We start from the raw sequence: 14,665 nt of genomic DNA, 5'->3' as shown, positions 1-14,665 counted from the left end.
GGCAGGAGATCTGAATAGCCATTTTTTTCCAAAGAAGACAAACAAATGCCCAACAGGTATGCAAAAAGATGCTCAACATCACTAATCATCAGGGAAATGCAGATAAAACCAGAGGATATCACTCTCACACCTGATAGTGTCAAAAAGAGAGGAGATAAGTGTTGGCGAGGATGTGGAGAGAAGGGAACCCTTGTGCACTACTGGTGGGAATGTAAATTGGTGTAGACACTGTGCAAAATGGTATGGAGGCGCCTCAAAAAATTAAAATGATCCAGCAATTCCACTTCCGGGTATTTATCCCAAGAAACCAGAAACACAAACTTGAAAAGGTATCTGCACCCCCATGTTTACTGCAGTATTATATACAATAGCAAAGACATGGAAACAGCCTCAGTGTCCATTGACGGATGAACGGATAAAGAAAATGTGGTGTGTGTGTGTGCTTGTACATACACACACACACACACACGCACACAGAGGCACACAAGGGAGTGTTATTCAGCTGTTAAAAAAAAAGAAATCTTGCCCTTTAGGACAACATGTATGGACCCCGAGGGCATTTTGTTAAGTGAAATAAGTCAGACAGAAAAAGGCAACTACCATGTGATCTCTTTAAGGTCGGGGATTCAAAAAACAAAACAAACAAAATGAACTCATAGGTACAGAGAAGAGACTGGTAGTTGCCAGAGGAATGAGAAAATGGGGTGGCAAATGGGCAAAAGTGGCCAAAAGGGAGAAACTTCCAGTTATAAACTAATATTCTGCAGCTGCAGATATTACCAGTAAGGCTTTTATACAAAATTTACCATGACTAAGAACCGTATCTAAAAGGAAGTCCACTGACTGAACTGCTCCTAGAATTTCTAATGATACGACTTCCCATTTAATTTAGGTTAGATATAATCCCGAATGGTTTTTCAAATGAAAATAAATCAACAAGAACTCACCACTTTGGCAAGTTAAAAAAAAAAAAAACTTCCTAGTTTACACTTAAAAAAAGAAAAAAAAAAGAAGTTGGAACGGATATGATTGTGAGGTTTTTTGAATGAATCCTTAGATTATAATTTTAAGATAAAGCTAGTAATATGTGTGGGTCTTTTATGGATCACAAATAAACAACAAGGTTTATGTAATTATTATACAAAAATGCAGAGCTCTTAAAACTTTTGAGAAAACTAGGAAGGATGATTTCAAACAGTCTGCATCATGGCTGAGCTTGAGAAAGAAACGAAAACAAAGCTGAAAGGTACAAAACTGGCGGTGGCCCCTCGCTCTACCCCGCCCTTCTTAACCGGGGCCCCTCCCTTCGGGCTCTTCTTCCACCTCTGCTGCCCTGGTCTTCACACGTTGTCCACAGACATTCCTAAAACGTACTTCTGATCACCCCTTTGCTCAGAAGACTATTTCCCAAAGAAGGGCAAGCCCCTTGAACGTTGCAGGACGTCCCACGCTCACCTTTCCAGCTGGATTTAACTTCACCTTGGCTGCGTCTCACCTGTGCACCTGCCACAAGAGCTCCTCCCTGAAGTGTTCATACTTCCTGGAGTCAGCTCGTGGGCTCGTCCTGTTCCCTCTGGCCAGAATTCCCCTTCCCTTCCCTGCTAACCTCCTCCCTGGCTCGCTCCGCTCTTCTCCAATGCCATCTCCTTGGAAGATCTTCCCTCCAGCTGGCTGTCCTCCTGTCCTCTGACACCTCAAGGTACTCAGTGCCTCGAAAGCCACTAGTGTTCCATCTTATGCCGAATTGCTTATTATCTCCTGGGCAGGGCTGTACACAGTCCGAGGCAGAAGCTGTTTCTATTCCTACTCTATCTCTGGAAGCAAGTGGCACAGTGCCTTGCGCACTTGAGTGCGTAGTGAGTCAAACCATATGAAGTTCTCTCCAAGAAAGTCACTGGAAGGAAAATTCTCTGGGTGCACAGACATTAAATTAAAGGGCTCGTATGTTGAGAAAAAAATGTCAGCACATGCAAAATTTCTACCAATGACAAGAATATTTACTTTGGTACGACTGAGACCTATAGGCTTTTGTGAGGTCATGATGGAAAAAAAAAAAAAAAAAAAAAAGCCACACACAAAACCTCTCTTTCCAGGTAAATAATGAATGAACTAAAGGAGAGTAGCCTTTAAAAAATAAACTCAGTCATTTTTCCCCAAACTGTACAAAGTAATATAAGAAATGCTAACAATTCTGTTACAATGAATTTATAAATAATCCTAATTATGTAATCAGCCTCAGAAAAAAGCTTAAAATACTTCTGGCTTGTATGAATTTACTCCCAAGTAATAGGAAGCCAGAATAAAAATCACTAGCTTTTCCTTAATCACAGGCTCAAAAAATGAATAAATGAATTGAGTGAATGAATCAGGACTTCATAAGACCTGGTTCAGAGTTCACTATAAACCAGTGCTTCTCAAAGTAGTTGTGGGAGAAGGACTAATTTTGAAATATTTCCTATGTCTTGCAGACCAGGGCGCTCATAAAATACAATTAAAAATGCTGCAGCCATGTCTAAGGGTTGATGCGTGCTTTTCGTACATGTCACGGGCCAGGAACGAACTCGGCAAATGCAGAGCAGCGATCTGCTCTTTCCCTGAGGCCCCACTGAACCCACTACCACATGCAGGGGAAGGCAGGAAGCGTGCCTACCTTCTGCTGTTGCACCTCAAACACTGCTTCGTGGACGCTGCAAGCAAAAAGTGAGGTAGGCAGATCACTGAAATCCATCATCTCTTCCAAATCATCTTCATTTTCACCAAAAACCATCTCTTCTTCCTCTTCTTGGTCACTGCTACAGAGATCTGACTGGCTATCATTCCAAGATTTCATAGTGTCCCCCAGCATTATCCCCTAACAGCAGGTCTTCGTTTTTAAAGTCCTAAGGTGTCTATAAGGCATCTGGTGTTAAAAAAAAAAAAAAAAAAAAAAAAAAAAAAAAAAAAAAAGCATAAAGATAAGATTGGGAAGGCCAAATACTGTTTCAGTCAATTCTTAAGACAGCAATTCATCAACGGAAGCAATCTTGTTCAGCAAAGATAAAGCAGAGTTTTAAATCAATTCATTACAGTCCTCACAAATTCTACATGTTCTACTCTGTTTATGTTCTACTTTGCTTAGCATATTTTATCTTGCATATTTCACTGGCAATGACATATGACCAAAAAAAGGCAAAAAGTTTTCTAGTGGAATTGGGGGGAAAAAAAGGGGAGGCGGGGGCAATACAAAATGAGTGAATCTGTACACTGGTTTACAAGCAGTAGGAAGGAAAATGTGAACCAGAACTGTCTTCACATATTTGTTTTGGGTTTTTGGTCTACAACACTGAAACTGGCAGCGTTTAAAAACCCACACGATTCATTCACCATCTGCACCGTGAAATCTGTCTGCAATGACATGACTTCACCTTTCTTAACCAGTCTGTTCTTTTTGACTGTACTTCTGAAGAATTAAGTTTAACAGAACCAGAAGTTCTATATAAAGTAGGTCCTTGTTAATATTAGAAATGTTTAGGATGCCTGGGTGGCTCAGTCGGTTAAGGGTCTGACACTTAATTTCTAATTTCGGCTCAGGTCATGATCTCAGTGAGATCATGGTGAGATAGAGCTCTGCCTCAGGCTCCGTGCTGGGTGTGGAGCCTGCTGAAGATTCTCTCTCTTCCTCTCCCTCTGCCCCTCTGAAATAAATAAATTAAACAACAAAAAAGAAATATTTTAAAAAGGCAAAATCTGACACAGACAATAATCAAAGAGATGTCCTTTTTCTGAGTTTTTAAAAATGAATAATTTTAACTCCAAGGCACTGAGCTGATAGTGTCCCTTTGTTAAATAATGGAACAGAGTCTGTCTTCTATGGACCTTATGTGCACGTCTGTCTCTTCTGATGAACTCCAAGCACAGTGCCTTGAGCATAACATATTTCTTTTCTTTTTTTTAAATTTAATTTTTTTTTAAGATTTTGTTTATTTGACACAGAGATCACAAGTAGGCAGAGCAACAGGCACAGAGAGAGGGGAGAAGCAGGCTCCCTGCTGAGCAGAGAGCCCAATGCGGGGCTCGATCCCAGCACCCTGAGATCATAACCTGAGCCGAAGGCAGAGGCTTAATTAACCCACTAAGCCACCCAGGTGCCCCCATAACATATTTCAATATGCCGAAATGGAATTTAAGAAATACCAATCAGGCACAGAAAAATTAAGTAGTCATGATTACTAGTAGTTTACTAGTAGTTTAATACTACTTCATTTGTGATCTCCCATGTTATTTCAAAGAAGAAAATGCTGTAAATATATTGCTTATACAGAGTACATGACAGATGTTAATGATAGGCTAAAAACAGCAGAGTTTTTTTTAATCTTTTCATTATTCTGCTACACCCATCAGGAAAGACTAATCCCCAAAAGTAAAATCCTTACTCATTTATTAAAATGAGGGGGGCTCAGTCGGCTAAGCATCAGCCTTCGGCTCAGGTCATGTTCCCAGGGTCCTGGGATCAAGCTCCGCATCAGGCTCCTTGCTCAGTGGGAAGCCTGCTTCTCCCGCTCCCACTCCCCCTGCTTGTGTTCCCTCTCTGGCTGTCACTCTGGGTCAAATAAATAAATAAAAATCTTTAAAAAAAAAAGAGAGAGAAAATAAAAAAATTAAATATTTTCTGAATGCCCATTGTATGACAGGTATTATTAGGGATATTAGATGAGTAAGAAATAGTTCTTATCCTCAAGGAGCTCCCACCAAAGCAGAATTTCTTCTCCTCCACAATGCTAACTGCTCCTAACTGGTCCACGAATTAGCTCCTATACTTTCAATTTCTCCTTCTCCATCTGTTCCTTTTCCTCAGCGAAAACACCTATTTAAGATTTCCCACCCCCACCCACCCAATCTTAAAAAAAAATAAAAAGCAACACCTTTCCTTGTGGATTCTACCTGCCCCTCCATCTACCTCTCCACCTGCCTCTCCTTCACCTTTCCTACCAATTCCCCTTCTGCTGGTTGTTGCTCAACCATGGTCACCGGCAAACGGTGCCACCGGGCTTCTACCACTGTCGTCGGGCTGACCCTGCCCTCACAGGCCTGCGTCTGCGGCACCAGGCCCTGCTGCCCACCCACTCACCCTGCAACCTGGCGGGGCCTCTGCCTTCCTGGCGCTCCCTCCTCCCCCGCTCTTTGTCGATGGCTCCTGGGTCTCCACCTACCCTCTTCACTTGGGCTCTTTGAGGTTTCATCCCCTTCCTTCCTCTGATTCTTCTTGGGCGGTTTCACCCACACTCCAGTATTTAACCACTTAACCACCTGGGCTGCTCAGCTGTGTCTCCTGCTTACCCTAAGGTACACACACACACACACACACACACACACCCCGCACGGGGCTGAGGCTGCCTTTCACTCTCCACAGTCAACTGTAAGCTGGGAAGGCTGTCACCAGGGCAAGAGCAGAATCTGGGGCAATGAAGGGGAGGGGAGAGCCTGGAAAAAGTACACAACCCCAAGAGATTCTGGTCTGCTCCTAGCTCTTTCCGGCCTACACATACCGAAAATCACTGGTCTGTATGATTCATGTATTCAGACTCAACCTCCCTCTCCTGAGTTCCAGAACTGTCTTTCCGGCTTTCGATTATACATATCTGCCTGGGTAGCAAACAGGTACTGCCATAATTTTAAACATTATACCTCTAATTAGATGACTGTGCCAGAAATCTCCAATCTGGAAAGGGGCCTGGTGGGCGGGCGGGGGGGGGGGGTAGGGGAGGATGGTATCTCACTGGAGTTTTCACTGTCATCTTTTCTTTGAAACCAAGCTGTCACTTAGCGTTCATAGCTCTCTGAGCACTTTGTTCACTACTCTATTAAATACTTATTCACAAATCACTCCCAGCTACCAGACCGGCAGCGACTTTGAATCCTGAGTCCCTGGCACAGTTTCAGGCTCACAGTATATGCTTAGTAAGGACTGCTGAGTGAAAGCAGATAGCACTTCGTTTACCCCGGTGATATGGCAGCACAGATGAAGAAAAAAAAAATTTTTTTTTTTTTTTAGATTTAAGTTATTTATGTGAGACAGAGAACCCAAGTGAGGGGGAGGAAGGGACCGAGGGAGAAGCAGACTCCCCACTGAGCAGGGAGCCTGATGTAGGTCTCTACCCTAGGACCCTGGGATCATGACCCAAGCTGAAGACAGACACTTAGCCAACTGAGACACCCAGACGCCCCGGAAAATTTAGTTTCCCCATGAATGTTATGGACACACTTAAAAGATGAACAGAATTTCATCAGAAAAATGATGGGGTGCATTCCAGGCAAAGCTAACAGTTCATGGACAAAGACAGGACAGATTGGCATGCACAGAGATCTGATAGAGTTACTCTGTAACTCTACTTTCAAGGAGCTTGGTCCACGCCCCCTTTTTAACTCTGTGTCATGCCACCCCACAAATACGGTGGCCACAGGGTACCTACCGTATTTGTGGGGTGGCATGACATAGAGTTAAAAAGGGGGTGTGGACCAAGTTCCTTGAAAGTAGAGTTACAGAGTCCTGATATAAAAACTGGTCAATGTCAGCATGCCAATGAAGGCCTTCAGGCAGGAAAATGATATAACCAACTCAGTTTAACTTTTAATACCACTAAAAGTAGACTGTCTTTATATCTTATCTCTTATAGAGGCACTAATATTTTTAATCTCGCCCTACTCTCAATCCATTAAAGAGGTGAAGAAAATACTCTGCCTGGTAATTTGTAGGCTGGAAAGCTGGAGAGCAGTGCATGTCTAGATTTGGAAATATGAAAAAATCAACCAAATTTTGATAAGATTTTTTTGTTTGTTTGTTTCAAGATCCTTCCTCCAACCCCTAAAAAGGGGTAAAAAAAAAAAAAAAAGAAAAAGAAAATCAGAGCACAGGAAACAATCCCTCACATGACTTAAAAAAAAATTCTTAGAATATTACACCTTCATTTCCTGTTTTCTACCTACACTTTGAGGTAACTTTCTTTTGAAAAAATTTCAAAAAGAAAAGTAAGAATACTACAAGGAATTCCTGTACACTCTTTACCCAGAGTTACCGATTAATTAATCTATGCCCATTTTTAAAATCATTCTATTTCTAAACATATACTTTTCCCCCTGAACCACTGAATGTAAGACAAATGTGCTGTCTTTACTCTTAAGTATTTCACTATGTAAGAACAAGACCATTTTCTTACACAATCCACAGACACTGGTAATACTGTTACCTAAATCAGCATCTATATATAAATTTTGTCAGCTATCCAAATAATGTCTTTATGGTTATTCTCTTCAAATTTTTTGGGTTATTGTTAAATAATCTGTCTTTTGTCCCAAAGATTTTTTTTTTTTTAAGATTTTGTTTATTTGACAGAGAGAAATCACAAGCAGGCTCCCCACTGAGCAGAGAGCCCAATGTGGGGCTCCATCCCAGGACCCTGAGACCATGACCTGAGCCGAAGGCAGAGGCTTAACCCACTGAGCCACCCAGGTGCCCTGTCCCAAGAGATTTAAATAACCTTTATAGTATTGCTACATTTTTTTCACTTATACATTTAAAAGACTGAATTTTGGGGTGCCTGGGTGGCTCAGTTGGTTAAGCATCCGACTCTAGATTCGACTGGGAGCATGATCTCAGTGTCAGGAGATCAAGCCCTGCATCAGCTCTGTGTTAGGTATGGAGCTTGCTTAAGAGTCTCTCTCTCTTTCTTTCTCTCTCTCTGCCCCTCCCTGTGCTCTCTCCTTCGTTCCCTCTCTAAAAATAAATAAATAAATAAAAATAATAATAATTTTAAAAAAAGGATGGATTGATAATTTATCATAGTAACTGCAAACAAGTTTGAACAGTCGTTAAGTATATCTCAGGAAGAGTCAGGCTCCATTATTAATTTTCTAGATTCAAACTCTGGCTCCCCCAGTACTCTATATTAGGCAAATTATTTTGCTTCCCTTCCTGTTTCCTCAACTGTAAAACAGAATTATAAAATAATAATCCTTACCCAATCAGGATGTCAGAAAGATTAAATGCTAAGTGCTCAGAACAATGCTTTGCATACAGTTAGTGCTCAACCATTATTTTTACACAGGCACAATGTACGTCAGGGCATTGTTGGGTTGAAAGGATGCCAAGAACCATCAGTGGAACAGATATTAAAACAATAAAGTAAGAAAAATACATAACCAAATAATTTAATTCCAAGCAACAAAAAGGCTACAAAAGATAAAATAAATACTTTGTATCATTTCAAGAAAACTGTTCAGTGGCAAATGGACAATGAAACAGGCTCAGAACAACCCCTGGCAGTAGTAATAGGGCTCCAGGAAGAACACATTTAAAATTTAAAAACAGACAGCCAGCTGGGAAAAAAAAAAAAAAAAAAAGGGCCACAGTGCCTTTTTTATGGGCTTCATGGAATTTTGTGTTGTAATTCAGTGCCCACAATATCAGAGATATTATCTTTCAGATGACAGTTCTCTTGCTGAACTTGCTGAAGGCAAACCAGGGCACTTTTTTGGATACAGCCCAAGACAACACCATCAACCACTTCATAATTTTCTGACATCATAACTGCAGATAGATTTGAACAGAAAAAGAGAGCTGATCAAAATCAACCAGTGGACATGACAATCTTAGCACATCTGTAAAGAAATCATCCTATAAGGTGACTTCCCTGGTAGTAGCTTGGTTTTATTAAGACAAAGGAGAAAGTTACAAAACTACATTGTTTTTATGTTGTTGGTCCTGGAGTTGTTGCAAACTCTATCCCACTCCAACTATTATAAGGTCAAACCTTGGTTTAACAGAAAAGGCTGAACCAATATCCTCCAGTTTCTGTAAGCAAAGGGCTGTGCTAATCAGGGTTTAGCATCATCTCAGGGCAACTGTAGCTGTGGCTGGCTTCTGGCAAATTGTTTCTTCATGGAAATATCAAATGAGTGGAAAACTGGTGACCATCTGCTCTACTACAAGCCTTGTGACACAAGTAATCCATCAAGACAAAACATCAGGCACGTGCATTTGACTTCGTATTTTAAGTTTTGATCAGGAAAAGGTAAGTTCCTCCTCTTCCAGGATTTTTTTAAAATAATTTTTCAAAATAGTACACTTATCAACTTGGTTAACTTTTAAAATGCCTTAGCTAGATGCACTTTATTATCTTTTGATGTTTTCAAAATGAGACTGACCAATACTGGAAACAGACAAGTATTCCCTTTCCATCTCTACACATGCCTGAAAAATAACCTTGCAGTAAGTCATTACTGGCTTCTTACTTGTTCTCTCATATATAAAATAAGGACAATACTTATAGATGTTGTTGAACTACTAAATTCTTTTTAAAAACCTCAAAATTAGAATTTGGACTAAATTTCTTTTATCAAAGAAACCCTCAGAATTGTCAATTTGGGGGCCCTGAGCTATCATGTAAGTCTCCAACTTCTATTCCCTCCTCATTTACCACTTCTAGGTAGACTTTTACTGCTTTTTAGTGGTTGTGGGAAAAAAAGAAAAGAAAAAGGAAAAGAAAACTGATGCAAAACTAAAGTAGGTGAAAATCAGATTTCTGTAATTTTTATGTTTTGATGACCTATGCCCTCTTTTCACAGATAATTTAGAATTGGTCCTGTTATAATCATTGAGCTTCAGTGCTCCACCAGGAATAGTGGTATTTCTTAGTGTGAGAGACAGAACAGAAACAAACAACAGCAAAAGAATCAACTGTGAGATCATATGAAAATAATAGGTTTTAAAGACCTATTAAGGTAGAGATATAAAAAGCTGATGCTATTTTGCTGTATATAATGCATTTTCCCTCACTATAACCTCTACATTCTAGAGGAAGAGGGGAGATCTACTGTCTGACACCCACCTTCTGGGGGCTTTGGGGGAGTCTAAATAACAAATGGTATTGAACTTTAGACCTTCTGTTATTTCACAGGCTTCAGCCTAATGCCTTTCCAAATCACACTGTTGATCACGATGTTTTGCTTAATAAGTCTTTCAACCAACAAATCCTCTGGCACCATACAAAATATGCTTTCATTTGTAACCCCTGACATCCCACATGTTTAAAAGCTTTACAAATGTTACAACTCAATAATGGGAAAAATCTCGTTTTCCCTAAAAGCAATGAAATCTCTTCCCACGCCAGGAAAGAAAAGGTTTGCGGAGGCAGTTAAACGTAAAGCTGATGGCACCGCTAAAGAAGGGGTGCAGTCCTCAAGCCTTTCTTCCTCCATTAGAAATTCCTCAAGACCAACAGAAAGTCCCTGCCAAAAAGTACAAATTTGTGTGAGGCACAAAAATCTATACCCCGAGTCTCCATGTTGTATTTTTTATAATTAAATAAATTGAACCAGAGCTAATGAAATAGTCTCAAATTATTCTGAATCCTAGGCAATTACAGCTACAAATAAGTCAGTTGCTTCCCTTACCAAGGAGCACATCAGAGACTTCCATGAAATGCAGAGAATTCTATGACAAGTGTAAATAATGTGGTGTGCTAGGTAATTTTCAGTTCGGGGGGGTAGAATATTTCTGGCTTTGAGCAACACACTAAAACATCACTTCAAAGAATCCTGGTTTGTCCCGGACACACGGGTCTGACCTGCTCCCTACACCAGATTCGTAATCCCTAAAGGAGATGATCAGATTTTGCACGGAAGCTGGAGTGAGCTGCCTGCAAACAGACCACTGTCACTCTACCGGTCCAGGCAGCAGATGGAAGCAGACAGACAAGTTCCACGAAGTTAGCGAGTTAGTAAAGCGAAGGCTAGTCGTGCATTATCAAGGGGGCGGAGAGGGGCTTCGAACTCCCGGCCGTCCCTGTTTCCTGCCTTAAGGGGCAAAATGGGCCTGTGAGCTATTCAGAGGCGAACTGTTGCGAGAAAACCGCCGGTGGACAGGAGAGAACAATTTTCTTGGTTCTGCTTTCCAAGGCACCACCCCAGAGCTGCGGGAGAAGACGCTGGGCACGAGAGGGGCAGGATCCTGGTCGCGCAGCATCTCTGGGGTCTGGGGCACCGGAACGCCCACCTCTCTCGGATATCTGCGGACTGTTTCCTTCTATTTTTCTTCCTTTAACTTTCCGCACCCCGCGCCCCCCACGTTCCCCAGTGCTGCCTGCACACGGGGCTGGGAGAAGCCGCGCGCCGGCCCCACCCAGCGAAGGGGACTCACCTGCGCGCTCCGACGCTGCAGGAAGGAGGGAAGGCGGGCAGGGGCGAGGCCCGGGCGGCCCGACGGGCTACGCGGGAGCCGGGCCGCCGCGAGGAGCGGGGACCAGGGAGACAGCGGCGGGCGGCAGCCGGGACACAGTCCGCGCGGCTCCGGCCGCCCGCAGCCTCGCCGCCACGCCCTCGACGCTCGCGGGAGCCGCAGCCTCGCCGGGGGCGCGAGCGGCGTCAGGGCCCAGCCGGGCTGCCGGCGTCGCGCGCGCGTCCCCGCTCCGCCCCCTCCCCCGGCGGAGCGCGCGCGGCGCAGGCGCCCGAGGTCGGCGGCCGGCAGGGGCGCGCCGGGCCGGGACGCCGGCAGGAAGCGGCCCCGCCCCTCGCGCGCGGCCTTGGGGGCGGGGCGGGGGTCTGACCGCGCGCGCGCGCACTTGGAGGGCACAGCTGGGGTTGCTGATTCCCGGGCCGCGGGGCGCTGGGGCTGCTTTGCTAGAGCGGGCCTCTAAGCACCCGACGACAGAGCCTTTGGCGCCCTTTTCGTCTCCCACCGTGGCCAGAAATAGTTTCTCTCCTTCTCCCGTTGGCTCCGTGTCGGACGCAAGAGGAGTTAGTGGGAGTATTAGACTATGTACAGTGTGCCGCGTGCTTGGCGAGCTTTACCTCGTTTAACCTCCCGGTCACCGGCGAACCGGATATTATTAGCCAGCTTTTACAGACGGGCTGGCTTGCCCGAGGAGAGGTGGCGGCGGCTAGATGGGAGCTGAGCTGCAGGTAGCACCGAGGGTGCAGCTCCGCAGCCTGGTCTCTTCCTCGCAGTGGGATTCTGCTCCCGAATCCCGCCGCTGCCGCAGCCTCCTTCCCCTCCGCCAGTTCTCCGGTGCCCGCTCCCTTCCCTCTTCTTCCTGTTTTACCAATAGAGCAAGCACCCAAGCTAGTCAGTGAGTCGTCCAAAGTTACAATGGTAGGCCTGGGGCTCTTTGGTCATCATCACCATCATCATCATCATCATTATTATATTTCCTTTTTCTTTTACCTTTTTACAAGCCATCTGAGCCAAGCTTGGAAGTGAACCTGTGCCTCTTCCCTTAGCTCCCAGAGTGGGAAACAGAGGCAGAGAACAAGAAAAGAATTTGTCTTAAGGATGTGCAACTGGAAGAAAATCAGTTCTGATCATCCACCCCTAGCCCCCTCAGAGGCAAGGTAAAGCAAACCGAAGGTTAAAAACCAGAAGCCAGTGTTGTTAGGCTCTCAGCACCGTAGACAGGGGGCAGGAAGAAGGGTTAAAGTGTCTAAAATACATCTAATGGCTGTCAGATTCACATTAAGGGGATGGGGTTGGATTATGGTCCCAATCACCCTAACGACTGACCCTGTGCCATCAGAGAGATCTCCCGGCCTGGTTCCTGCTCATTGCTTCTGCTGTTGCTGCTGCTTCCAACCCTGCTGCCCCTGCTGGCGACCTTGACCTAACCAAGTTCTTCCCTTTTATTCATTTCACCAATTTTTATTGAGAGCCACTTCTTTCATCAAAGACACCCAAAGAAGTGCAAGAATTTTTCTTCTCTAGATGCCTCTAACCCAGCAACTTGGGCAAAAAATTGAATTTTTAGGTGAAATGAGTTTGGGAACTGTTGCATTTTGCAAAGCTGCTTGAAGATCCGTGATGCTTGTTAACAGAGAAACGGTTCTGAAGTTGGTCCGAAGGTTGTGGGTTATTGTTAAGCTGTTTAACAGAGAAACGGTTCCGGGAGGCCCTCACGTAAAAAGACCCTGCAGCCGTGTTTAACCCAGCGTTCCCCTTGAGGTATTAGGCTGGGCCCTGGGCTGTTAAGCATAATGTCCACACAGAACCCCTTCAGGGGCTCACAGATAAAGGAGACAGATGAGCAAATGCACTAATAGAGCATTTGCAAAGTGCTGACAAAGCAGAGGAAGAAGTGAAAAATTCTATTGGGAAAATGATGGGAAAGATTTGCAGATAAGACAGTATTTGAGGAGGAGTTTTCTAGGCTGAGAATATGGGAAAGGGCATTCCATAGTAACAGCATATTTAGAGACATGTAAATAAGTATGACTTCGCGTGGGTCTTTGGGGATCGGTATAAGTATTATTGAAGAGGGTTTTTTGGTTTTGTTTTGTTTTTGCATGTAGTAAACCCAGCTGGGCTAAGCAGCAAATGGAATTCATTGCTTCAGGTAACAGAAAAGGTATGGATGGGCTCCAGGCAGACTGGATCTGGGGGCTTAAAACTACGACATCAGAACTTAGTCCTTTTTTTTTTTTTTTTAAGATTTTATTTTTAAGTCATCTCTACACCCAGCATGAGGCTTGAACTCACAACCCCAAGATCAAGAGTCAAAAGAGTCGCCTGCTCTACAGTTACCCCCAGATTCAGTCTTTATTTACTGCTTCCTGACTGTTTTCCTTTGTGTTGATTTTTCATTCTCAGACTGCCTTTCTCCATGAGATGGCAGAATGACTGCTTACACTTCAAATCACGTTCTTCCCAACAGAAAGAGAGCTGATTTTCCTCGCAGCTGTCAACAAGAGTCCTGGGACCGCCTCCTGTTGTTCGGACTTGGGTTACTGGTGCATCAGTAAACCACTCTCTTGAGAGGGGGGCCTGGGATATTCTGAATGCCCAGGCCTGGAGCCCATCTCACCTCTGGAGCTGAGGTGCGGTGAGTCAGCAGCTCTCAGCTCTCAGGTCTCAGAGGCTGAGAACTGAGGCAAGGCAGCTTCCTGTGAGAGGGTGTTTTCTGTTGGTCCCTCTAAGTGATGTACTCTCCACCCTTTTCCTTCCTGATTTGTATCTCACTAGGCCGACCTGCGTAGATGGCTTCAGCAGGTCCCTTCTCCTCCGGCTTCCAGTTGAATTTTTCCAGTAGGAGATCAGAGGGGTTGGAGGAAGAGGAAATGCGGGTGTTAGTCTACAGACCTCTTCCCTCCCAGGTTCCTGCAGGTTGGCTGCGTACATGTGCTGAGGCTTCTGTCAAGTGTCCTACAGATCTCGCCTCTAGTTATGCTAAGGTCTTTCTTTCGGTCTTCTCTCTGCGGGCAGCTTCAGGGTGCCATTCCTTCTGGTTTCCCTCAAGCCTGCCTGCACGCTTGTAAACAACTTTTACCAAATGCCCCTCAGATTTATCTTTTCCTGGAACCCTGATGGTTACATTCACCAAAGGTAATTCAAGTGTCTATTACCTGCTCTGTCTATTACAGAGCAGGCACTGGCAATTAGAGAGTCATACTGGTTTGGTAAAGCTATGACAGTATTGCAGACCAAGGATGATAGTACCTTCGACCAGGGGCGCAGGGAAGCATTTGTGAAAAATAGTATGATCCTGACTGTATTCAGTTTTTTTCTAGTTCTTATTTATTTATTTATTTTTTTACTTGAGAGAGAGAGAGAGCATGCTCGAGCACACAGAAGGAGAGAGGGGCAGAAGGAGAGGGAGAAGCAGACTTCCTGACAAGCAGGGAATCTGATGCGGGGCTCGATTCT

At 44.1% G+C, this 14,665-nt stretch overlaps 1 protein-coding gene across 2 annotated transcripts in view; it reads right to left on the bottom strand.

Annotated features, from left to right (window-relative positions):
* RCAN3 (RCAN family member 3) overlaps positions 1-11,455 on the bottom strand; it is a 30,951-nt gene extending 19,496 nt beyond the window's left edge. Inside the window, exons 1-2 of one of the 2 annotated variants that reach the window (XM_004741163.3) lie at positions 11,174-11,455; positions 2,651-2,899 (exon numbers count right to left, since the gene is read on the bottom strand). In XM_004741163.3, coding sequence (XP_004741220.1) covers positions 2,651-2,845 — 195 coding nt within the window. In that variant the 5' untranslated portion in view covers positions 2,846-2,899; positions 11,174-11,455. Of the gene's footprint in view, positions 1-2,650; positions 2,900-4,412; positions 4,541-11,173 lie in introns of those variants that run through there. The other variant, XM_045063962.1, reaches the window with a different exon arrangement.
* Between the last annotated feature and the right edge of the window lie 3,210 nt (positions 11,456-14,665).

This window comes from Mustela putorius, unplaced genomic scaffold (genome assembly GCF_011764305.1).
Source record: "Mustela putorius furo isolate JIRA1106 unplaced genomic scaffold, ASM1176430v1.1 tig00003853_pilon_pilon_pilon, whole genome shotgun sequence".
NCBI classification, from domain to species: domain Eukaryota; kingdom Metazoa; phylum Chordata; class Mammalia; order Carnivora; family Mustelidae; genus Mustela; species Mustela putorius.
This window is presented reverse-complemented; position numbering and strand designations above follow the sequence as displayed.